The sequence below is a fragment of the Rousettus aegyptiacus genome, unplaced genomic scaffold (genome assembly GCF_014176215.1).
Source record: "Rousettus aegyptiacus isolate mRouAeg1 unplaced genomic scaffold, mRouAeg1.p scaffold_m13_p_17, whole genome shotgun sequence".
Taxonomy (NCBI): domain Eukaryota; kingdom Metazoa; phylum Chordata; class Mammalia; order Chiroptera; family Pteropodidae; genus Rousettus; species Rousettus aegyptiacus.
The window spans coordinates 29,318,885-29,344,149 of NW_023416292.1; the positions used below are offsets into that span (position 1 = coordinate 29,318,885).

Sequence of the window (25,265 nt, forward strand, 5' to 3'; positions counted from 1 at the left end):
TCTAGGTCTGTTGCTTCTGAACATTTGATACAGACGGAATCATATGGCAAGCGTTCTTCTGTGACTGGCTTCTTTCGGTTAGCGTAGCATCTTTGAAGTTGGTCCATGTTGTAATATTTATCGGTATTTCATTTCCTTTTATTTTTGACTGATGCTCCATTGTATGGATACACCACAGTTTGATCATTCATTCATTTGTTACTGGACATTTGGGTAGTTCTCACTTTTTAGCTGTTATGAAAAACACTACTATGAACATCTGTGTAAAGTTTTTATGTGGATATGTAATTTCAGTTATCTGAGTATTCACCCAGGAGTGGAATTACTGCGTCATATAGTAACTCTATATTTAATAATTTGCAAACTGTTCAACTGTTTTGAAAGTGGCTATATGGTTTTGTATGAGGGTTCCACCACCAATCCATAAGGACTCCAAATTCTCTGTTTCTTTCCCCAAACTTGTTGTCTGTCTTTATTATAACTATCCTAGTAAGTGTGAAGTGGTATTTCAGTGTGGTTTTGACTTGCATTTTCCTAATGGCTAGTGATGTTGAGCATCTTTTCTGTACTTATTGATCATTTACAAATCTTCTTTGGAGAAATATCTTTTCAAATTCTTTGCCCATTTTTAATTGAATTATTTGTCTTTTTATGGTTTAGTTGTCAGAGTTCTTTAAATATTCTGGATACAAACTCCTTATCGGATATATGATTTGCAATATCGTCTCTCATTTTGTGAATTCACGAATACGAGTGAATTAAGAGAGCCAACGCCTGAAGTTGACTCCCTGCCTTACATAATTATTAATGGTAAATGGTGAAAAAATAACAGCCTCTGACCTTTCACCTACTTTTTCTGTATGAGAATAATTTGGATTAATTTTCATGCTCCCTTGTTTGGAAACGCCAGGAAGATCTCTGCAGAATATTAAAATCAGTCTCATTCCATATGTCCAAATAAAAAGCTACTCCAAGGAAAACACTTGATTTCATGGAGACCCGATGCTAGTTTTTTGCGTGTTACCGAAGCTTAGCACATGAGCCCGAGTCGCAGAAAAGGGATCACCTTGACTTTGGTTGTCAGTCATTCCTTTCCCCAGTTCAGTAAAGAAGCAGCAAAGAAATCCTCTCCTACTCGTTAATGCCAAAAACCAGCTCTTGTTTTATTAGTTCTAATGCGAATGTGTTTTGCTTAATGATGCGAAGCAATAATCCTCTTTCTTACTGTTTTTGTCTGACAGCTGTTTGTTTACAGCAGCAGTTGGCAATTTGCATGGACAATGCTGTCAAAGCCACTGCCCCCGATGAAACCCAAATGCCTCTCGGAAGAAAAGATGACAGATTCAGCCCAGCGGCTTGCAAAACTTTAAAAGTGATTCCTTGTCAAACACATGAAAAACAACTCTTCCCTCTCCATGACTTGAGATAAAAAATGAGAAACTATCTTAGGCCAGATGGCGGTTCTTTGCTCGTAAAACCGGCCTGGGCTGGTTCAGCCCTGTTCCTTTACATTACTTTGCAAAACCCACAAAGAACACATTTGGGGCCACTTTTCAGAGTTGGCAACAGTCTCTGCTTTTTAAGGAAATCATATGGACACAAATAAAGCCACAGTGGACGAAGGGCTGGGATCCCCCAGGGTTCTGGAACAAGATGATGCATAGACCTTAAATTCCAGCTCATGGTTAAAACCTGGCCCGGGGCCCGAGAATCATCTCCATTGTTACCAGGTTTGGTGACTTGTTTAAATTTGGTTGAGACAAAAACAGATTGGGAAAAGGTTATATTTTCTAGTTGACTAGATATCTTTCAAAAAAAAGCGAGGAGGAGAAAGAGGAAGAAAAAGAGGAGGAGTCAGAGTGGAGAAGATGGATGACTAGAAATTATAAAAACACCCTTTGTGGGGATAGGATGGTTCCTGAACTTCAAATTATTCTAGGTCTAAAGGATTCAGTCTTTAAGTTTAGTATCTTTCTCTACCATTAACATGTCAGGTATTATAGCTGCTTCCATATATTTAGACATTATTTAGACTGGATTGGAATGTGTGTGTGTGTGTGTGTGTGTGTGTGTGTGTGTGTGTGTGTGTTTATAATAACCTTGGCTTTTTAAAGATGCAATAGATGTCTTAGGACATAATGAAAACCTCTCACTGAACATTTGAAATAGTCTGGTTAGCTGCTTGCTAGGGATGTTGTAAAGAGGATTTAAACACTAGTCTAGTAATCGTTATTGGTTAATTTTGAAGGTTTCATCTTCACCTAAAATTCTATGCATTGTGGATCAGTCCCCTTCACCTGTCCTTTTTAAAATGACCTTGATTCGGGGGTGTTCTCAGCCATCTAAGGTAATGCCTGTTGTCTGCTTATTTTTGTCATATATGCAGGAAAACACTAACCTTTGTTAACGTTTTGTTTTCTTTCTCTAGGTGTCTGAACACACGCAACTCGGTTGGATCCTTACCTGCATGGTCAGACTGCCTCGCTTACAACACTTACACCAGTGGAAGGTAAATGCTAATGATCTGATCGACAAACAGAAGGGAGTCCGAGGTCTCCATGTCAGCTATGTTTCTACTTTGTTTATTTTCGTGCTGGGCCCTGGGAATCCTGAGTTTATTGGCCTTCCTGGTCTGCTCCTCGGTAGTAGCTAGAAGTTCTATCTTTAAACCCTGCCTCAGGGTATTAAATGGAAAGTAAAAGGGTTTTCCAAGATTCCTTCTCACTTAGAAACTGGATAAAAATACCCAGCTTATTATTCGGTTTTATCTGTGTACGGTTGAATGAGAGTGACCTCTGGATGGACTTGGTAATGACTTTGAAGCTACTGCATTATCATTATCGAACAATCACAATTTCTGGTTTCCTGAACTCTGAAGTTGTCCCATCTCCACTGGAAGTAACTGGCAGTCGAGCAAGAATGTTTTCGTTGTGGGGAGACGAGACAACATATTTGATTTAATATTGAAACCAGTCAAGTCCAGGCAACAGTTCAAACCCACAGAAAAATTAAGGCTGTACTTTTTTCTTAGAAATTCAGCTGAGAAAGATGAATTGGATAATTCATAGTACTTTGCTTCCACTTATTTTTGCAATTGGATAACCCAAGGGTAGGTAGCCCCCAACTACGTCAACGCTAATTTCGATTTCAAGGTTCTCTGCGGCGTGTCTTCAGAGCCATTGGTTTCTAAGAAGCTGGTTCAGGACCCTTCACATATGCTGCAGAGATCGACGGCCTTAAAATGACAGCGCCTAAGTGAGAGGTGTTGGTAATGCTGGGGAATCATTAGCTGCCAGGAATTATAAATAAAATTTTACAAGTTCTCTACCATAGTACTGTAACACTCAGTTAAATACTGAAATCCTTTTTGTAAGAAGCGCATACTCATTTAATGGGAAGTATTCGTACTTCAAAATAGTGTGTAAAGACCTCCTGATAACAAATACACTGATATTCCGGAGAAGCCTTCCCACTAGCCCGTAATTTCTTCTTTGTGGGAAAAACGTGGATTTCAAATGCCAGCCTTATCCCAAAGCACGGTACTGCCTTCTGCGGTCATTTCTTCATTAACAAATACTGATGACGCCCTCTGCAAAGTCTCACGTCACGCCAGGTGCTGGGGGAACAGCCGTCCCCAAGACAGACGAATGCAGCCCTTCTCACGAGGCTCCTTGTCTATTCGGGAAGGGACAATCAAACAAGAAATCGGAAAATGTGGAAGGGAACGACGGAAGGTTCCGGCACTGTGGAAGAGGGTGGGTTGGTTTTGATTGGGGCAGCGAGAGGCGGGACAGCGGGGTGGAAAGGTGGGGTCAGGGCTGCTGAGGTCAGAGTTACTTGGGGGATTAAAGATATAACACAGATGTAAGGCATCTGGGGTACATAATAGACACTCAATAAATATTATTGCTCTCCACATCTTTCCCTTTTCTTTGTAATTTCAAGGTTCGGTATTCTAATATAAAAGACTATAAATCTCATGCAATAGCAACTTTTAAATATTGGGTTCTTTTCCCATTTGCTCACTTCCAAGTTCGGCTTTCATTATCTTTGCCCAGTGGTGGTCATTACGAACTGGGCTTTCTCATGGACATTATAATAAGGAGACGTACCGAAGGAATTGTACATTCAGACTTTCCAGTTTCCTTTGAATGGTCCATAGCCTTAGATGCTGAACCCAGAAACCTCTGGAAGTATCCAGAAATGTGAAGTTTGTAAAACTAACTTATGAAACATTGACATTAAGACGGTTAAAGAGAGAAGCTGTTGCTTTTCAGACCCAGATGGGAAGGGCATGTCTGCACGTTACTGGGGAATGCATGAGCCCATGAGCTTGGTTTTGAGGGCCGCATAAGTTCATAGATTCATTGGTCGAGTCCGTTCAGAAATAATCGGGTCTCTGAGAAGAGATTCTTATTAAATGAACAAATGAGATTTATCTACACCCCAAAATATCTATTTATCGTTTAACAAGCGATGAGATACCTAAGCCTTAGACACAATTGCCAGTGGACTGCACACAGTACTCGCTGCTAATAAGCAACTCTGCTCAGAACCGAATTACCTGTCTGCGCTGTTTAACTGCTGCAGGGCGCTTGGCATCACTGGGGCCCGTAGTCAGTGGGCACACGCCGTAGTTTATAGTTGGCGCCCACCGCTCGCCGGTTATTAAATATTTCTAATGCCACCTCTGCTGTTTCCATCGTCTTCTCCATTAAGGAAATATTTTGGTCTACACAGCACGTCCTGTGTATTGGAATCACTTTACTTTCACTGACTTAGCACCGAAAGATCAATACAGATAAATCAGGATGGGGAGATTAAAATTTCTCTTCATTTCACTTTTTAAATGCCATAATTTTGGGGTCGGTTGTTGTTGTTGTTTTCTTAAATGTGATTTTAAGGCAGCATTCCAGTTTTGCCAACAGCACAGCGCAAAAATTTCTAGATGATTTCCCCCAGATAAACAAAAGCATTTGCTGTTAACTCGTGTTAATTTATAGAAACTTAATTTTATGACATTTTCTGAGCTTACCTGTGAAATAGAGGGAGTGCAGGATCCTTTAAAGGGTCGTAGTGAAGTAGCCTTGCCTTATTATGAAGTAGACCTGCCTTATTACCATTTAAGCCTGGAGCATGAAGACAAGCCAGCTAGAAGATGGCTAGACTTGCTCAGAGGAACTGAGACATCACGTTATTACAGGCGGCTTCAGATCACCCTTTGCCTGCATTAAAGATTTCTTGACGTAGCCATATAATTGGGTTCATGGCAGATTCTTTCCCTCCTCTCTTTTCACCTCCATAGGCAAAAGCCGCCAAGCAGAAGCACGATGGAACCGTGGGCCTGCTCACGTACCCCGTGCTCCAGGCCGCTGACATCCTGCTGTACAAGTAAGGAGCGGCGTTCACCCGGGTGCTGTACGTGCCTGACTCGTGCTGACGAGGGGTCGTTTGAACCTATCCCCAAAAGATTCGGTTCACGGGGGAAGGGGACGGGGAAAGGATCCGATATGTGAATCAGTTTGCTTTACATACATACGTTATTCCATTTAATCCTCACAACGACCTTATAAAAATTGCATGGTTATCGTCCCCATTTTACAGATGAGGGGACTAAGGCCCAGAGTGGTTAGTCACTCACCCAGAGTCATGTAGCTAACAGGATTGGAGTCTCGAAAGTTTGCGTGCAGAGTTTGTGCTCCGAATCAATACGCAATATGTATTCCCCCAGTACTAATTAAACCTCGAGAGTTTTAAGTGGCGATTTCTCACGTAAGCTAGATTCTAAAGCAGTGCAGTTCCACAGAACCTGCCTGTGATTACGGAAATGCTTTCCGCAGCCTTAGCCACTCGCCACGTGTGGCAATCGAGCACTGGGAATGTTGATAGAGGAACCGAATTTTAAATTTTACTTAATTTTAATTAATTTAAAGTTTAATAGCTTCCTGTGGCAAGTGGCGACCGTATTGAACCTGCAGGTCGAGAGTAGGTTTTTCAGCATGGCATACGGTGCCCTCCCGTCTCCTGGACCCAACATCCATCTAATCAGCTAATGCCACCACGTACAGGTCTCACAATGACACAGCCAGAGAACACCGGTGTCCGGACTCTCTGAACCGCTCGCCGGGGCTTCCGGCCCCTTCCCTCTCCCAATTCCTCCCTGCTCGCCCCATAGCACCTCCCTAGGCCCCACTTGGCCTTCTAGATCATCACGCACACGTGGCCAAGCCTCGCTGCCATGAAAGCTTCTGATGAGAAAGAGAAATCCCATTAGCCGTTTTTCTCCCCTGTCCCCTAAAGCCCTGAGCGATTCTTCCCCAGGAGAACTCGCATCCTTCCCATGTTAACGTGATAATAGCATGCGGGTGACAGTGCGTGTACCTTGTGGCATGACCCCAGAGTCCTTGTGAAACTGTGATGGAAACACCCAGAAAAGTAACCGCTTAGCTTTCCTTCTCGAACCACTGATCTATTTAGTGGTTAGACTATGTGCCGAGGATGACATACAATCCCTTTCTGGTCCCTGTTTTCTAAAAGGAGGATTACGGTGGCAGATTCCTATTTATCCCCATCAGGATTCTGATATTCTATGTACAATTTGTTAAAACAAACAGATAAAAGGTAATTATTAAGAGAAACTGTCTACCTGTGATGACATAATTGGGTCATAGGCATAGAGCAGACACCTGTATCTCCTTTGCTTAGGAGAAACAGCCCTATATTTCCCTACTGTCTGGTCTCGGGCCAGACCTCGTGTTGACAGCCACACATGCTTGGCTTGTAGCCTCTGCCCCTTTGGGCTCTTTTCTCCTGCCACCTTCCTTCAGACTGTCCCCATGGGAACTGTTGCCATGCAACACATATCCCGCATCTCCTGGGTACGTGTGCCACTTAGACCACTGCAGGGCGTGCAGACAAGTACAGTAAGATCGGCCCTGGTTTACTACAGCATTTGCTGCGCTGACATACATTCCTCATCACTATGCTCCCTCCCAAGTTTAGAAATCCCTCACTTGCTTCATAACAGGTAACAAAGGCAGGACTCAAACCCAGGTCTGGTTTTCAGTCTGTGCCGTTGTTTTCTCTGTAACAGAGCTCAAGCACTTGGGGGCGTTTTTGTTTGGTTTTGTTTGTTTCGGGTTCAGATATTTCAGGATTTCGAAAAAGGTCATAGCCAGGATATGTATGAAAAGTTACATTTTATAGATAGGTTGAAAAAACAGATAGATAGATCAATCGATAGATAGATAGATAGATAGTGATAGATAGATAGATAGATAGATAGATAGAAAAACATTTGTGTTTTTCCTATAAGCAAATTTATATGTAGCTTCTTAATAAAATGTCGATGCAGGACAAGTATAGATTTTATGTTTACTCTTGTCAAAATCAGCGTTAGAACGAGTGGTGCATGGTGGGCAGGAGAATGAATGTGAGGAAGGGCACGGAGGAGGAGCCTTCGACCAGTGCGTGAAAGATTTATGTGATCGTTTTGGCAGAACTTGGTAAGGAATCCAGAAACAGAGAGCTGAGACCATCTTAGGCTTAAGAGTCTAATAAAATAGCAGCTATTCGAAGAGAGACAAAATGAAAATAGCCAGTATTCATACTTTTTATTTTGCATCTGTATTTTTCTGAAGAGTTTCAAATAGCTGACTATATATTAAATATTCTTTTCTCACACACTCTCTCTCTCTACACACACACACACACACACACACACACACACACACACACACACACACACAGTTTCGTTAAGTACCTAGGATGCCCCTCGTCCAGAAAAAGGCATCACGCATGGACCGAGGGAAAGGGGAGGAAGGAGTTACCACGTGGAGACTATTATCGGCCATGCACCGTATTAGCTGCTGCACACAGTGTCGAATCAGATGCGCACAGCAGCTCCGTAAGATAGGTAAAGCGGTATGACCCCCGCTTCACAGGTAAAGAAATGAGGTTGTAGAATGGCGCCCCTGGATCTGCTCGAACAGAGATGAGCGCGATTACCCGGGCTACCTGCTCTCTGTTTCTCAAAAATCTGAACAGAGAAGTCTGGGAAGAGCGGAGGAACATAGTGAAAGCAAAAGCTGAGATGACACAGGAAAACGAGGAGGCAGTGGCCTCGAGGACCAGAGTGAGCAGAACCAAAGCCAACCGAGAACAGATAAATGCCGGGATGCCAACGCCTGGGTCGCTAATTCCAGCAGGGAGCTGAGTCGCCAGAACGTCTGGGGGTCAGACTACTGCCATTCAAGGCAACTGGGGTAGTCGGCTCCCGAAACTGCTTTGGAGACTTCTCATTCTTCATTTACATCCTTTTCCGTGAGGCCCGTCTGTCTCGAATTTTATGAGCTCCCGAAATCTGCTGGCCAAAAACCCAACTTGTACAGTCTGCCGATGCCCACACGTGCACCCGCAACTGCCAAAGCGATCGTTTCTTCTCTTTCCTTCTCACTTTCCAGAACCCTCCTGGAAGGTGGTCTGAGAAACGTAGCTTCTAAGCTGCTAGCCCCCTGGAAATCAAGAGAAAGCAGAGAAGGGAGAGAAGTGTACAGGTTGTCGACAGACAATCCGGTATCCGCTCCCGAAAGCAATGGGAAGCTGTGCGTGCATTTCAAGGACAGAATGAAATAATCTGACATGTATTTTTACAGGAGAACTGATCAAAATATAGAGAGTGAGCTGTAGGGGACGAGAGCAGCTGGGGAGGGCTGTTTAGAGGCTCTTGCACTAGTCCGTTTGGACTGTGATGGCGACAGTGAAGGTGAGAGAGTAGACAGACTTACGAGATGTCAGGAGGTACAAGGGACAGGACCTCATAAAGGGTTGGATGTGTGTGAAGAGCAGTGTCGGGGGTGACCCTGGGCTTCTGACTCTGCTACTGGACCAATGGTGTTGCCGTTCACTGGGACAAGGAGACGGCACGGGGACCAGCCCGAAGAGCGTCTGGTTCCATTCGGGGTTCTCTCTCTTCCTGGCCTTACCTCCCTAGAAGGTAAAATCTTCAGTATATCGCTCACAGCGCCCAGCACCAGGCCTTGCATGCCGTGGGTCTTCGATAAATCGGTGCTCAATTAGAGTCATCACAGCATATCCAACAAGCAACCAGAGATGGTGGATTAATCGTTTACGAAAGGAAACATGGCACCAAAAGCTTGTCCCGGCCAGGCTGGTTGAAGGCTGCACCACGGAAAACTCACCAGCACAGCCAAAGAAGTAGGAAAGAGAAAAATAAGAGAGTAAATCTCTACGAGCAGATATATGTAGGCATTGATTATTCACATAGACACTAATTCTGCCAGAGGGTTGGGCGGATCCCAAGTAAATGTATATGCGGCGAGGAGCTCTGCAAAAGAAAAACGGCTTTGTCACCAGAGAGGAAGATCAGACGCATTATTATGTGACAGAAGCTATAACAATCAAAATTATGAAAGACTTTTGTTTTATGTCGTGTCTAAGAAAGCACACTCAGAGTAAGGAAAAAAGGAAATAAAATGGAAAAAAAAAAAAGAAGAGAGAGAAGACATATTAATATGGATATCATTATGTAGGGTATAAATTTAAAAAAAAAAAAAAAAAAACCCAGCACTAAATTATTTGAAGTGAAAGGGAGACTATGAAGGAGAGAGGTTGCAAATGTGAAGAGAATAAACCCCACAAGTGAGCAGAATCAAAGACAGACTGAATTAATGTGAAGTGTAAACTCAGCGGCGGAGAAGGACGGGCCAAGATAAATTACGGGAGGTGAGAGCTGCCGGAGCAGAGGGAGGAAAGACTAGAAACAAACAAACTCAAATCAGATGAAGAAGCCAAGTGGAACAATAGGGCCAGGTGAAAAAAATTAACATTTTTTAAATCTTTTTTTTTTAAAAAAAGAAAAAAAAAGCAAAACCTCGCAGAATCATGAGAAAAGAGGAGGCAAGGACTCGACATACGGCAAGAAGACGCACGCGGAGTCATTATGAAAACTAAATGTGTTTTCTGTTTAGTTTGGTTGCTTTGTGAGTCTGGAACCGTTTTGACATGTGGAAATATTCATTCCGATGTGCTTAAAGTGTATTGATTATGGTAATTGTTTTTTCTGTGTCAGTCGCAGTCCGTCGTGATTTCCTACAGGCTACTGTAATTGCTTTATAACCTGCCCTGTTGGCTAATTGGGTTTGGGAGAGTCCAGGTCGCCCTCTGCATGTCGGCCTCACCGTAATTACAAGATGGGAGTCGCAAAGTCCGGTCGAAAAGGGGACACGTAGAAAGCTGGGGAGTGCGCACGCACACCTCAGAGGGACAAGCGCGCAGGGTTATGGGCACCGAGGGAAGCGTGAGAAGGGACACTTCTGTTACCAGTCACTGAGCCATCGGTGACTCTCTGCTCCAGGCGAGACAGAGCGGCGGACACAGCCCTCACTGCTGTTGTGCAGAATTTCCCAAGTCCCTTTACTTTCCGAGAAGAGAAACCACGTCCTGATCCCATGTCACGCACGATCCTTGTGTGTCGCCTCTCCCGTTCCCTGTTCCGCCCCTGTTTTCCTTAAGTGAGGAGAATTCTCAACATTCCTATAGCCATTTGCACTTTGGAATTACCTAATCAGAGGTGTGAGCTGTCAGTTCCAAATACGCTTCGTAGCCACACATATCAGGACTGCTGCCCAGGCCTGTCCCCGTCTCAGGGATTATATGTCGATATTTATGTTTGCGGTGGGAGTCAGTTGTTAGGAAGGAAAACGATAGTGGTTTCAAAAAAGTCACAATGTCCCTCACACCAGGGTCTCTAGCTTTCTTTAACCACTTTGTCTTTCATCGTGTCAGATATTGGTAAATATTTGTTTATCCAGTGTTTACTGAGTGCTTGCTATCAGGTACTATGCTTGGTTATCTCATTTAATCCTTGAAACGACTTTAGGAGGGAGGCACCATTATGTTCTTCATCTTACAGAGGACTGGAAAGTAATTCGCAGAAATGAAAATGATTACAAAATTAGGAGGGATATTTCAAAATTTTTCAAAACGTCCTCAAATATTTTACTGTCTTAAAGTAGCTAGGGCTTATGCTAGTGGAAACTGCCTTCACTTCCTCATGCGCTAGACAACTGTGTTAAACCGACCAGTATCCTGTGGACAGTAATTCGCAAGGACAACAAGAGACTTCTGCCAGTTTTTCAAGAACCACCACTTAACCAAGGGGCTCTATAACAAAGCACCATAATTTTCTAGCAGTTTTCCCTTGCCGCGGCTGTTTTGAAAATCTGTTATTTTTCCACTCAAAATGTACGATTATTTAAATATTCAAGTTCACTCTAAGGTTGCCGCTTTCACAGGGGGAATATTAAACTTCATCGAACAAGAAACAATGGCGCTTTATTAACTGTATTATCAAATGCAAACGCCCCAGCCAAGCCTTACAGACTTAAAATCACCAGTCTCCCTGCCCAGTAATAGTTCAGTGTAAAGTTTTCCCCATTAAGCCTTCTCTACAATGGTGAATTCTTCCCTTGTCTGACATACCTCGCCATGACCCAACACTGCAGACTATGTACAGGATTTAAATAATTGTCAGGACAGTCCCTATATTCTGATAATTTTTGTTTTATGTCTTCGTTTTCTAATGAAATGAAAAATTCAGGTCTCCTTTGTACCTTTCCTCAGCCCTGTTCTTTTCCCTCCTTCTCTAGAGGCACCTACGATCTCAAATTTGTGGACGAGCTACTCACGTATGCATCTGTAAACAATGATAGTATTTTCATGTGTACCTTTAAGAATCACATAAATGTCAGCATACTCTGCACATCTTCTGCGACGTGCTGTTTTCATTCAGCATTGTTTTTGAGACCCATCTACATTGTACCCATAGATTCCATTCATTAATTTTTCATCCCCTGCAGCATATTAATTGTTCTGTGATTGCAATTAACTTGAAAACGAAGCATATTCCGGAAAGATCTAGAGTTACTCCCGAGTGTGCCTGGGAGGAAAACTTGCCCGAAGCGCTGTCTGTTATGTCTGCTTTGAGGGGTGGGGTGGAGCGTCCTTTTTGAGTGTGAGCACGAGCTCTGAAGTAAAAAGCATCTGGCCAAGGCTGGGGTCATATGAGCTGACTCGGTGAGGGATCCAGGAGTGGTTTGAAGACACAATCATACTTAGAGCATGGGCCATTTAAGATACCATTCCTCCCTCCCGGCAAGATGCTGTCACGCTGGTGATGATGGCTGTGCTCTCCTGCAATGGAGGAAAGAGCTAGAGCAGACAAACATCTCGTTGGCGTTTGTCCGATGCACAGACGAGGACGTGGGTCTCTCAGCATTTCCGCTGCAGCGGGCGAACGTTTGTGTGCTGGACGTCGCCAGTGAAACAGGCACAGGACGTGCCGCTGCTGGCGATGTCATTTCCGTTTAAGCGGGAGCCTTGCCGAGTGTTCCTGTCTGTCTTCTGTTAAAGGTCCACGCACGTTCCTGTCGGGGAGGACCAAGCCCAGCACTTGGAACTAGTTCAGGACCTAGCGCGCGGGTTTAACAAGAAGTACGGGGCATTCTTCCCGCTGCCCACGCCCATCCTGAGTAAGTAACATGCCGGGGACCACGAAGCCAGGCCGCGTCGCCGAGGGAGGACTGGGGGACGGATGGCCCGAGGCGGGGAGCTTCCACGGGACTAACCTTGGCTTTCTCGTGCATGGGCTTCAGGACTTGGTACTAGAATCCACATCTCTTTTCTGTCGCGTGGGACTAGTAGGCCTCATGGGATAACTGAATCAAATAACCCTGAAAAGCTCGAAAGGTATGGGAGAGGCTAAAAACTAAAGATAATCGTTCTCATTTAAAAAGGATTGTGTAATTTATATACACGCACACATTTCATTTGGTAGAGCAGGTGACTCTCCCTATGAAACTAAGGCATTGGCAGGGTTAACCTTTGGGTCCAAGTCATACACCTACTAAGCGGCAAAGCCAGGCCTTCGTCGAGTTCTGATTCCAAAACCAGTTTCCTTGGCCTTCCCTCTTCATGATAAAACAAAAATCCTGAGAGTGAGAAATGCTGGGCCATCGTCTAGGTAAAGCAAGAGGGACATGGACATGTCCACACTCTGCCTTCTGCAATGCACGGCCGAGGGGGGCGTGGACAGTCCACCCGCTGAGTGAGGCCTCGGCCGCAGCGGCGAGCCCATGCTAGTCTGGAATCTTCTTGAGGAAAGAAGCTGTAAATCTGGATCGGCATTTCTGTAGCCGTGCAGACTTGTGGCAGAGGCAGAAATCACGGAACCTAAGCCCTGCCCGTCTCTGTCGAACCCACGGCACTTTAAAGGAGTATGAGACGGGCCTCGCGTCATTCGAGAAACACGGGGTGGGTATAAATTTCTAAGTTATTCCAGCAGTTCCCACAGAGAAATTCAGGGCACCCAATGCACTGAAATCCACCTTCTTTTAGACAATAAGGAACATTTTAATGTTGTGGCCTATTATTATTATTTTACTTATTTCAAGTTTATATGCTTCTGAAATAGCCATAAAATAGGCAATGATTAGTAACGCTGGTTTATGAAGTACAGCTTAACATCTTGATTCTATCAGAGTAATAAGCTCCTCCCGTGTGTGTGTGTGTGTGTGTGTGTGTGTGTGTGTGTGTGTGTTGGCATATACGTATATAATTGTGGGTGAAGAATTGGAAGGATTGCCATGGATTGGTAAAACTGGTTTGGAGACAGGAAGGGCAGTGCTTGTGGGGAGGGGTAATTAGCTAGTAGGGAAGCCCAGAGAGGAAAAGAGAGGGTCAGGAAAGAAATAGACGATACTTTTTTAAGAAGTGTACCCAGCAAAAACAATGTGATTGATAAAATTCCATCTGTATAAGACATACATTTTTATGTGCATATATGCGTTCAAAAATGCATAACAATATTTTCAACAAAAATGGACACATTTCGGATGATCTTTAATGCTTACATAAATCTCTTGAATTCTCCATCAGTATTTGATATTTTATACAATCAGATAAAAATAATAAAATCGCTTAGTATTCTTGGCATTTTTTTTTTTTTAAGGTCTAGACACTGACATTTCCGGTGATTTTTTAACGTTGTAATTGTTTTGTTTTGTTTTTGTTTTGTTGTTCGGGTGTTTTTACGTAGCCTCGATGAAGAAGGTGAAATCTCTCCGTGATCCTTCCGCCAAAATGTCCAAATCAGACCCAGACAAGCTGGCCACCGTCAGGATAACGGACAGCCCCGAGGAGATCGTGCAGAAATTCCGCAAGGCCGTGACGGACTGCACCTCGGAGGTCACCTACGACCCGGCCGGCCGCGCGGGCGTCGCCAACGTGGTGGCCATTCACGCGGCGGTGACGGGGCTCCCCGTGCACGAGGTGGTGCGCCGCGCCGCGGGCCTGGACACCGCGCGCTACAAGCTGCTGGTGGCGGACGCTGTGATCGAGAAGCTCGCCCCGATTAGGAGTGAAATCGAAAAACTGACGCTGGACAAGGACCACTTGGAGAAGGTTCTGCGAGCGGGGTCAGCGAAGGCCAGGGACATAGCATATCCTGTGTGCCAGGAGGTGAAGAAGTTGGTGGGCTTTCTGTAGGCGTCTCGATCATGACCGAAAGGCTTTTACGTGTTGTGGTCTGTACGCGCCGATAAAGGCAGCTTTCCTCACAAGCAAAGAGAAAAAACAACAACTGTAGTTTTGGGACATTTAATTTGGTACGCTTGATGATTGGTTTCATTCGATGAATAATACTTCGCAGCCTTCAAATAGAGCAAAGGTCCAAATCCCACCAGCAAAATGCAGTGGCCAAAAAAATAAAATAAATAAAATATATAAATATATATATTTATTTATATAAGTATATATATTTATATAAATAAATATATATAACTTGTTTATATATATATATAAAGTTATAGCTCTCTGAACCCTCAATTTTTGCGATTACTCCCGGGCCTGAATTCTGAATTTATCCCCGTGGATGGGACCGAGTGACTGAGGTGAGCAGTAATTTGGAAAACGGGGATGTCACTTGTATTGGTCTCAAGCGTGCGCTATCCCAGGTGGTCACTCTATCCCAGCCCTTTTGTAGTAATATGTAGAGGTCTTAGACTTAGAATCCTTGGGATGCCATTTGGACCAATTTGCATTCCGATATCATAAAAAAAAACGAGTTTTTTTTTTTTAATAGTTCATTTGTCATTGAGACAGTGCCTGCCTTAACGTATTTAAGCTGCCTAACTTGTTTCCCAAGAGACCACATTGATTGTTCCAGCAAGTTTTTTTTGTGTGTGTGTTTTTTTTTTTTTAATTCAGAGATACATGATACAATCTTCTGAGAAGGTTGCATTAGTTCAACGTGATTTATTTATCGTACAGGAGCCCAATTTCCTGGATTATGTTCTTCAGTACTTCCTTCCACTTTTCTGTCAGTTCAATGTCACCAACCTTCTGTGCAACACAGAGGAGAGGAATTGCCATTTTCCCCCTGAGAGAGGAGGCTCAGAGGGTACAGTCAGCTCGGACAATATTTCTCAGTACGTGAGGAGCAAATCCAAGATCAAAACCTTATTCCTAAAAGCAGCGCTTTCGTCATCAGCACAAAACCCTGAGAGGCTGCGTGTTTGAGACTCTAAACATGTTTGTTTTGCAGGTGGGAACTAGAAACAGAAGCCTTGACCTGAAACTGTTTATATCAGCAACCCAACCAGGAGCTGCCTGCTTTAAATCTGGTCTCGTTTACTACTCGGAATCCCCAAGGCAGGTCCCAAGTTCTGTCTTCCATGCTTAGCGCAGGCCCTTCGAGTATACTCTGCCAGACTACGTAGGGCAGTAGTGAGCCGACAGGTCACATTTCCCCATTGAGGGGAAGCTTCTCATCCCACCCCTTCCCCGGCCTCTCTACTAACAAGTCACTCTGAAACCTGGCTTCTCTGAACTTCCCTCTCCCACACCTGACAATGGAAGAAGTCACCATGCCTTACCAGGATCTGTTAGCAAGATTGAGCTTGTAACAGAATTGCTTATAATTTTTTTGCCAACGAGTATAATGATCATCATTTATGCATAAGGGCAAAGAACTTTTACTCGTGTTTCTTAAGGGAGTAGAGTGGGCCTTATATCAACAGATATAAATGCACAAAACACTATCCCAGGATCCAAATTAAAAGACCCCTTTTTGGATCTTTTCTTGGAATGGGGTATCAATAGTCTTAGAGCCTCTTTGGGCATATTTCTTCCAAGACTTTTTTTTTTTCCGTTCAAAGGAAATCTATCATGAATACTAGAAAATGACAAAATTAAAGATGGATCTATCAAACCATGGTCTGTCTCTCTGTCTGTCCCCCCAACACACACACATCACCTTTTATCCACAAGATTAAAGGTGGCGTGGAAAGAATCTCAGAGAAGAAAACCAGACGACTTGTGATAACTTCCGAGGCGCAACGCCCCACGCAGGTGAGGTTGGGCTTGCGAGCATCCTGCTGCTGTTGCTCTTTGAAAGTGACTGAGAGCTCTTCAAGTTCAAATGCACCTGATAATGATGGAGAGATGCGACCAGTGGTCTTGGGAACTGAGAAAAGAGCCAACACTGGAGCCCAGATCCGTCTTCACAACCAAACCTTCCGCTTGCCACTTAGAGGCCTCGGCACGATCTTTGGATCAAGATGAAGAATCGGGGAGAAACGTGACTTGTGGCTCACCTCAAAAGTTGGTTTTCATTGTTGTTTTCCGTATGTTTTGTGGAGAGTTGAAATGATGAAAAACATTTTGGAAGGTAGTCATCGTGGTCAGGTAACTCGGCGCTCTGTAGCTCCACCGACTGACGAGCCCTGCTCTAAACCTGCCTCGAGGGACTGTCACTCGAAAGGAGCACTGGGGGTGTCGTGCCCTTTGTAGGTGCTTCATAAATGTTTACCAGAACAATGTCAGAAAGTGACCTAGAGACTCCTAATATAGTGCGGGCTTTGCTTGTTTTTCGGAAACCTTTTGATGCGGACCGTGAAGATGCTAATCATAAAACAGTAACTGACGGTATATCAGGCACCATATCGAATGTTTTATAACAGCGTCTTTCCAAGTGTGGCCCTCAGACAGGCAGCCTGAGTGCCACCTGGGAACTCATCAAGAATGCAGATTCTCTGGCTGTCACCCCAGGCATACTGCCTCAAAACTTTGCGGATGAACCCAGCAATCTGTGTTTTGTTAACAGCCTTCCAGGTGACTCCGATACTTGCTAACTTCGAGAACCCCTGCTTCAAATATATTCTCTCATTTAATCCTCATAACCTAGTAAAGTGATCCTATTCTAGATCCTGTATTACTAAGTGCACCCATTATGCAGAGGAGATACTAGCGAGCAGATAAAATGCTGGGTGAGCATGGGAACGAGTGAGTAACCAAGATGTTTCGGACAGGAATGTGATACAGGAGAGGAGAAAGGGGCTTCTGCTGAGACTCTGGGTCACAGCCCTGAAAACCTTGAGGGAAGAGCAAATCCGTGGGCTACGTCAGCAAAATGAGATTGGAACTATGAGACTGAACCCTATGAAATTACCAGGATTTGATTATTATTTTTTTACCGACCAAGTTGGCGTTCCCATGCAGATCAACCTAATAAATCCAATGAATAAGCGTTTGTAGAGCACCTGGTTTGCTGGCGCCATCTCAGCACCAAGAATTAGAAGTGTGACACAGTCTCCACCCTTGGGCCCCTTGTCCACGTGGAGATAAACATGGAAAGCCACCGGGAAGCAGAATACGGACCAGAGCGGAAGTGTCCTGAGCCCTGTGCCTCTCCTGGGTATATCAACGGCGGCATTAGCTCTTAACTACTTGGTATATGGCTTCTAAACATCACACTCAACAGTTCTCAAACAAGAAGGATATTTAGCATTCGATATAACCGCGTCGGCTCTGTGACATGCAAACTCATTTTTTGGGTTATTTATTTATTTTTTTAACATCCCCTCCGCACTCCTACCCACACACGTGTGCAGCAAGCCACTATTTTCTGAAAGTTTCTGGAAAGCAGATGATGTGTCTATATGATTCTATTGAAAATAAACTGGTCTGATTTTACATAGTCACTGTCTTACTCGTCATATCCACCTTAATTTTTTTCTCCAAGACGATTTTAAAATACAGACTCCTCTCGGGAAGAAAGCCACGCACGACCCCGTCCTGTCTGTGGACGCGGGATGAAGAAGCGCCCCTGCCCGCCGTTTACCCCCGGGTGTCCCCACGCTAGCCTGGCCCACGTCAGTTCCAGAAAACAGGTTACCCACAGAGTTCCCTGAGTTTGCAGTAGCCTTCCCTCCCACCAAAAAAAAGAGGGGCTCCCATGATGATTTAGGAAAACAAAGCACTGGGCGGCTTGTCTAGACATGACCGTGGGTACCAGACCTGGGAAGAGAAGTTTCCCACTGAGAGCCAGACAGCCAGCGAGCAAGAAGGGTATTACTCCTTTGCGGTTTTCCAGAAGGAAGTCCTTGGACTAGAAGGGGAAGTGAGTACTCATGGGAATTCGAAGTCCCCACGTTGTTTTGTGATGGAATCCTCTCCTGGGAATTAACAAATGGAATTTCTGAGGATTTCTGGTTCCTCAGCCAATTATTGTTATTCTTCCATTGTTTCTGTGCCTGCCTTTTCTTCCTATTATTTTCTACTCATCTTTAGGGCTCCCGAGTACAAGGACAGGATTCCCCGGGGCTTAGCGTCCCCCCATGTGTGCACAACAGGCACGTGCTCTCAGCATCTCCTGCCCCATCCCCGAAACTAAGCGGATGCCCGTCCAGCTACTGCGGCTGCTCCTCTTCCCTGCTTAGTTTCTAGAGAAACAAACGAACAAACAAAACACACCTTCTCCCGAGACCTCTGCAGCTCTACACTCTCCTGTCTCGGTGCTTCGTAACGCCCAGCCCTGCCGGGGTCGAGATCTTGCCCGACGCCCATGGGAGTTTATTTCTCTCTTCCTTCGTCTCCCTTGGCATCCGACACCAGCGCAGCCCATGGACGCCCCCTCCGCGGGCTCCGACCGCGTCTGAGCCTCTGTGCACCCACTTCCTCCCCACCCCTCCGCAGGAACCGCCGCTGCGAGCATCGTTCCTGCCCACTCTCGGCCCCCTTGCCCCTTCTGCCCTGGAACTGCCCACCTACCTCAGGACCGTTTTGTGAGAAACACACTTTTATCATTTCTAAGCCACTTTATCTTGGCATCTCTTTGTTACAGTACCTTAGCCGCCATCCCAACTACCACACTCACCTCTACCTCTTTGCCGAACGTCTCTCCCGCAACGGGGTCACTTCCAATCAGCATTTTGAGAGAGCAAAATGTTGAGCTGGTGGTGAGGCAGAGCTCCCCAGACCAGCAGCAGCATCCTCACCTGGAACTTATTCCATATGCAAATCCACAGACTCCGCCCCAGACCTACTGAAGGAAGACTCTGGGGGCGGGGCTCAGCCATCAGCTTGAACAAGCCGTTCATCTGCTCCAGCTGCACACTGATGTCTGAGAGCCACTGCGCTGGGGGAAAAAAAGGGAACGAAACCCAACCTCCGCCAAGGAGTTGACAGATGGAGAAAAGAGATGCAAATACATCATCAGTCGTAAAAGCAGTTACTGTCTTGACTTTCTGCCGTTTCCCTTTTTTATCAGATTAACTCAAAATAATTTAGCTGAAATCGTTTTTGTTTATATATGTGACTATTTATAAACGGGCGAAAAACGTAAGTCATTTGAGTCTATGAAACCCCTTAAAGGGGAAATAACTGAAGTTACATTTGTAGATAAACAAAGATTTGATCATCAGCACTGGAGTTAATGGGGATCTCTTGAAGCCAAGAGAGACAAATAAGAAGAGGGAGTTATTGTACACAGTGGGTAGTAAAATTATAGTACTTGTTACCCTATAAAGGATTATATGACCTAGAAATAAAAACAGTTGAGCATGGATTAAATTTATGAGTGAGAAAGTCATAAACTTGCATTAAGCACAAGTGAGGAATGTCGAAATTATTCCTGAAAGTGTCTGATATCGATACCAGAAATTACCGTCTTTGCTGTCACCACCCTTAGTCTCATAATCTTTGCCGTTCGAAACTCTGGACTAGACCAGACGACACAGAGGTGGGATCAGTAGTGGCCCGGAAGGGAGGCCGCCTGCGAATAAGGACTCTTGCGCTTAGTGTGTTTTGTAAAAATCTGTACACACTTCAGATTTGGCACAGGACCTCAACACTTTGGATTATGCTGACGTGTAGAGGAGGTATTAGCACAAACCAGCCAGACCCGAGACTTAAAAACGCCCGACTTTGCCATCACGGAGAAGTGACAGCTAGTCTTGCCCAACTTCCCCAAAGCTATGCGACTCTTCAGAAGAAAGGGTTTAATCACTCCACCCACTTTGTTTGTTAGAAACACAAAGTCGTTTTGCATGTCTGCCATTTGCCGCTAGCAATGATTTTCACTCTGTCGTATATGTTTTTAAAATCTCGCAATACCTTTTAACTGCCAGCCAGTCTGGTAAAATGCAATCACTTTATTTTCTCTTTTGCCTCCTTTATCCATCCCTTTCAGGGTACTTCATCCATCTTCTTCCCCAAAGTACTGTCAGTCAGGATCTCTATTCCAAATAATTCGGAGTCAAAAACATTCAACGGGCTGGAGGCAAGTGAGCTTTTTATGGCATTTTTATGGCAAGTACATTGAACTGTGAGAGCAGGCTGGAGAGGGGCCCCTCCGTGAGCCCCTGAGCCCCCAGCGTGCCCTACTGTTGCCCCCCAGCAAGGAGTCACGTTACAGGAATTACATCACTGTGATCTGCTTATATTGGCTGACCAGGCCCCACAGACCCCTGGGTGCTGCCGGGCACGTTAACTCCTTCTTGGTCCTGGTGAACCTTCCATGAGAGGGCTCATGCGGCCCCCAGAAGCCTCTGTCTTTCATACTTTCTAATCTCATCCTAAGTTAACCTGTGAAGAATCGTTTGGTAAACTCTAACCACATTTTGTCTTCACAAACTTGTGTAAAGCATGAGAATTATCACCCTCTCTTTACAGGTAAGTTTTCCCTGAGTACCTTGGTACCACCTAACCTGTGTATTACACTTGAAGTTTGCACCATAAATTACTATGATTATTTTTTTTATCATGTATGTACTTGTTTAGAAATGACTTTGAGAGCATACTGTTTTAAAGAGATTGGGGATTTTATCTTTTATTTATTCATTTGTTTTTTGATTTGTGAATTACTCATAGTCTTGGGCACAGAGTAAATGCGAAATAAACGTTTATCAAGTGAAAACAACCCCGAGAAGAGAGAGAGAGGTCAGGGGTTGCAAATTCAAATAGCTTCACGAGACAGATAACTTTTTAATTTTCTTAAATAACAAATATTCATTCAGTGCTTGCTGTGTGCCAGGCACCGCCCTAGACACTGGGCGAATAGTGATGAACAAAATGAGACAAAAATCCCTGCCTCCTTTGAATTAACATCATAGTGGAGAGAGACAGATAATAAAACAAGGAACGTAAATGCTGGGTCACCAGGCGACAGGTGCTACGTGGAAATATTAAGAAAATGGGGCTGGAGTGTGTGTTGTTGACTGACTTGTGTTCCTCTTCCCCCATTTGTGTGTCAGAGCCCTAAGCCCCAACACCTGAGACTGCGACTCTCTTGGGCAAGAGGACATTAAAAGAGGTAATTAAATTAAAATGAGGCTAGCCCAATCGGACTGGCTTCTTTATAAGAAGGGCACATCAGCCCACAGAGAGACACCGTGGGAGGACACAGCTGGGGGGGCGGGCGGGGAGCACCTGCAAGCCGAGCAGAGAAGCCGCAGAAGAAACCAGACCTGCCAATGCCTCGATCTCAGGCTTCCACGCTCCACAGCATGAGAAAAGACCTTTCTGTCATGCCGCAGTCCATGGTATCATGTTGTGGCTGTTCTAGCAAACTAACAGGAGTGCTCATTTTAGACGGGGTTATAAAGGATGGTTTTGCCGAGATTAAGTTTAAGCGGAAAACTGAGTAAGGTGAGGGAGATGGCCGTGTAGCATCTGCAGGAAGACCAGTCCAGACAGGGGTACCCCAAACACAAAGGCCTCGGAGCAGGAGCGGCAAGGAGGCCAGTGTGGCTGGGGGCGAGTGAGAGGGAGCATCAGAAGTACAGCAGGATCGATGCTGGGATCTGGCTCTCTAGGGCAATGGAATTGGCAAGCTGACGTTGGCTTAAGTCATAAAAGGCTCATGCTGGCTATTACGCTGGGGAACAGACTGTGGGAGTCAGTGATAGGAGAGGGAAGATCAAGCTAGGAAGGTACCTTAATCATCCGTGTAAGAGGGAAGGCTCGGAGTAGGGTACCAGCGATGGAAGTGGTGAGACATGGTCAGATTTAAGACACGTTTACGAAGGTGGAGCTAACGTGATTTTTTCCAGTCATAGTGAGATATAATTGACATACGACATTGTGTAAGTTTAAGGTGTGCAGCATAATGGTATGACTTACGCACATGGTGAACTGATCGCCACCAGAAGTTGAGTTAACTTCCATCATCTGATAGAGACACAAATTTTTTTCCCATGTGATGAGCACTCCTAAGATTTACTCTTCTAAAAAACTTTAAAATATACCACGGAGCAACATTAACCGCAGTCACCATGCTATACATCACATCCTCGGAAATCATTTATCTTGTAATTAGAAGTTAGCGCCTTTTGACCGCATTAGGTAACAATAACTGGAAGTTTGTAACCGTCTGTATCCAAGTCTCACCCTCTACTGCTCTCCTCTGGTAAACACAAATCTGATCTCTTCCTATGAGTGTTTGTTTGTTTGTTTGTTTGCTTGTTTAGGTTCTACACATATAAGTGGATCATACAGCAGTTGTCTTTCTCTTTCTGACTAAGCATGAGCACTCGGGGTCCATCCACGTTGCTGCAAATGGCAGGATTTCCTTCTCTTTTATGGCTGAATAATACTCCATTATCTCTATAGATACATATACATACATATCTATATATACACATATGTCTATAGATATATAGACCACACCGTTATATTCATCTGTCAGTGGACACATGGGTTGTTTCCATGGCTTAGCTACTGTATATAATATTGCTGTGTACAATATGGGGGTGCAGATATCTCTTGGACATAGTGTCTTCACTGCCTTCAGGTATTTCCAGAAGTGAAATTGCTAGATAATCCGGAATTTCTATCTTTCGTTTTTCGAGGAAACTCCATTGCTATTTTCCACGGTGGCCGTACCAGTCTACAGTCCCACCCACAGCGCACAAGGGTTCCCTTTTCTCCACATTCTTGCCAGCATTTGTTACCCAGCTCACAGGATTTGCTGACTGAACGGTCGTGCTATGTGAGAGAGAAGAAAAAAGGCAAAGATAACTTTAAGATTTTTAACTTGAGAAGTTAGAGGGATGGAGTTGCTGTTTGCTGGGATAGGAGGACCGAGACTGGAGAGCTCAGAGGTTTGGCTTTGGACATGTGGAGATGCTTAGTGGGCAGTTGGATGTTTAGAACTAGAGGTCAAGGAGAGGTCCAGGCTAGAGATATTAATTGGGGAGTCATCAATACAGACATGGCATTTAAAGCCAGCAGTCCCGACGAAATCTCTAAGGGAGTGAGCATGGAGAGGAAAGAGGGGTCCAGGACTGATCCCCTGATCCCGGGTAGAGGAAGAGGGAGACGAGCACACAGGCAGCAAGGAGACAGAAAAAGAAAAGCCAGGAAGACGGAAGGAAAACCAGGACGGAGAGCTGCTCTGGACGCCAAGAGCAAATGCTGGTGTTTTTTTTTTTTTTTTTTTTTTTTTTTTTAGAAAAGAAGTAACGAGTGTTGAGTAAGGTGAGTACTGAAAAAGGACTGTGGGGTTTAGCGATGTGGGGGTCACTGGTGACTGTGATCAGAGCAGTTTGGGTGGATGGTGGGGTCAAAAGTCTCACTGAATAGGTTTAAGAAGAAATGGAAAAAGAAAAAGCAGAGACAGCGACCTTGACAACCCTTGCAAGGAGCAATGTTTCGAGGAGAAGCACAGAAAGGGGACAGTGTGATAGTGATATAGAGTGAAGAGAGAGGTTTTTGTTTTTGTTTTTGTTTTTGTTTTTTCTGGCTCAGGTGCATTTTATTCATTTTCTTTCATAGGGTTTTGTTGCTTTTTAAACTGGGAAAAATAATCGCATGTTTGCATGCCGCTGGGAATGATCGGGTAGAGAGGAAAAATTTGGACGACACGTGAATGAGAGAGGACAGTTACTGGCTCGTGTCCTTGAGGAAGTAAGGGGGGGCGGGACCCAGCGCACATGAGAAGCGGTTGGTGCCAAATGGGAGACCAGAGGAGGAAGAATACGTGGACCCAGGCGCAGACGGGGTTTCCCATGTGGGGGAAAAGCAAGTAGGTCTTACTGTTGCTTCACTTTTCTCAGTGAAATAGGACTCAAGGTCCTCAGCAGAGAACTGGGTTGAAGGAAGGCATGTTGGAGGTTTGAGGAGAGGGGAGGAGGAGGTGGGAACTAGCCATCCGGGAAGAAGGGCCAGGGAAATACAGTGGAACTGGCAGGCAGCATTTGAGGGCTCCCGCGAGGCTAGAAAACAGAAATTTACGAGAGCAATCAAGGCAGTTGATGGTTTTGCTCCAGCCAAATTCCGCTGTGTGGGTGGAGGCAGAGTGTAAACAGAGTTGGATTAACCTAGAGCTGGGCTTTGCTAGGTGATTGCCACATAAGGGCGAAGGGGTCAAGGGCCTAAGTGCATCTCACAGCGAGCCACCACCGCGTCCAGATGGGGCGCGGGCGAGGTGAGGATGCGGGACGTGCAGACAGTGCAGAGATGGCAAGGTCAGCAGCTCACTGGTCCCAGGCCTGTCAGAGAATTGAGGGGGTGAGCTGGAAAGACAGGAGATGTCGGTCCGAGCGCGAGTAGAAGGTGTGGGCGTGCAGTTCCTGGTACTGACAACGTTTGCGGTATGGCCTCGGGAAGGAGCGTTCACAGAGGGTGGAACATACGGTCTCTGGAGGAGGGAAGGTCAAAGAGGCTAGGGCATTGCCAAGGTCATTCGCATCCACGTACGCGCGCAAAGACTATGCCCAGAGTAGCGCTGGAGACAGAGCGAGCTGGGAATCAAATATCCAGAAAGCGAAGGGGAGTGTGGTCTGCAGGCCGATGGCGTGAGTTCCGGAACCGGCGGTGCTGGGGATGTGAGAGGATTCACAATCTGGAAGCGTCCGTGAGAAGCAAAGGGGACACTGGCTCCACCTCCCCCTGCAGTGCTGCCTATC

The 25,265-nt window shown here is 45.1% G+C and overlaps 1 protein-coding gene across 1 annotated transcript in view; it reads left to right on the top strand.

Moving 5' to 3' along the window:
• Positions 1-18,051, top strand: part of WARS2 (tryptophanyl tRNA synthetase 2, mitochondrial) — a 54,677-nt gene extending 36,626 nt beyond the window's left edge. Inside the window, 4 exon segments of the mRNA XM_036235028.1 lie at positions 2,429-2,509; positions 5,306-5,391; positions 12,433-12,551; positions 14,117-18,051. Coding sequence (XP_036090921.1) covers positions 2,429-2,509; positions 5,306-5,391; positions 12,433-12,551; positions 14,117-14,565 — 735 coding nt within the window. The 3' untranslated portion in view covers positions 14,566-18,051.
• Positions 18,052-25,265: the final 7,214 nt, after the last annotated feature.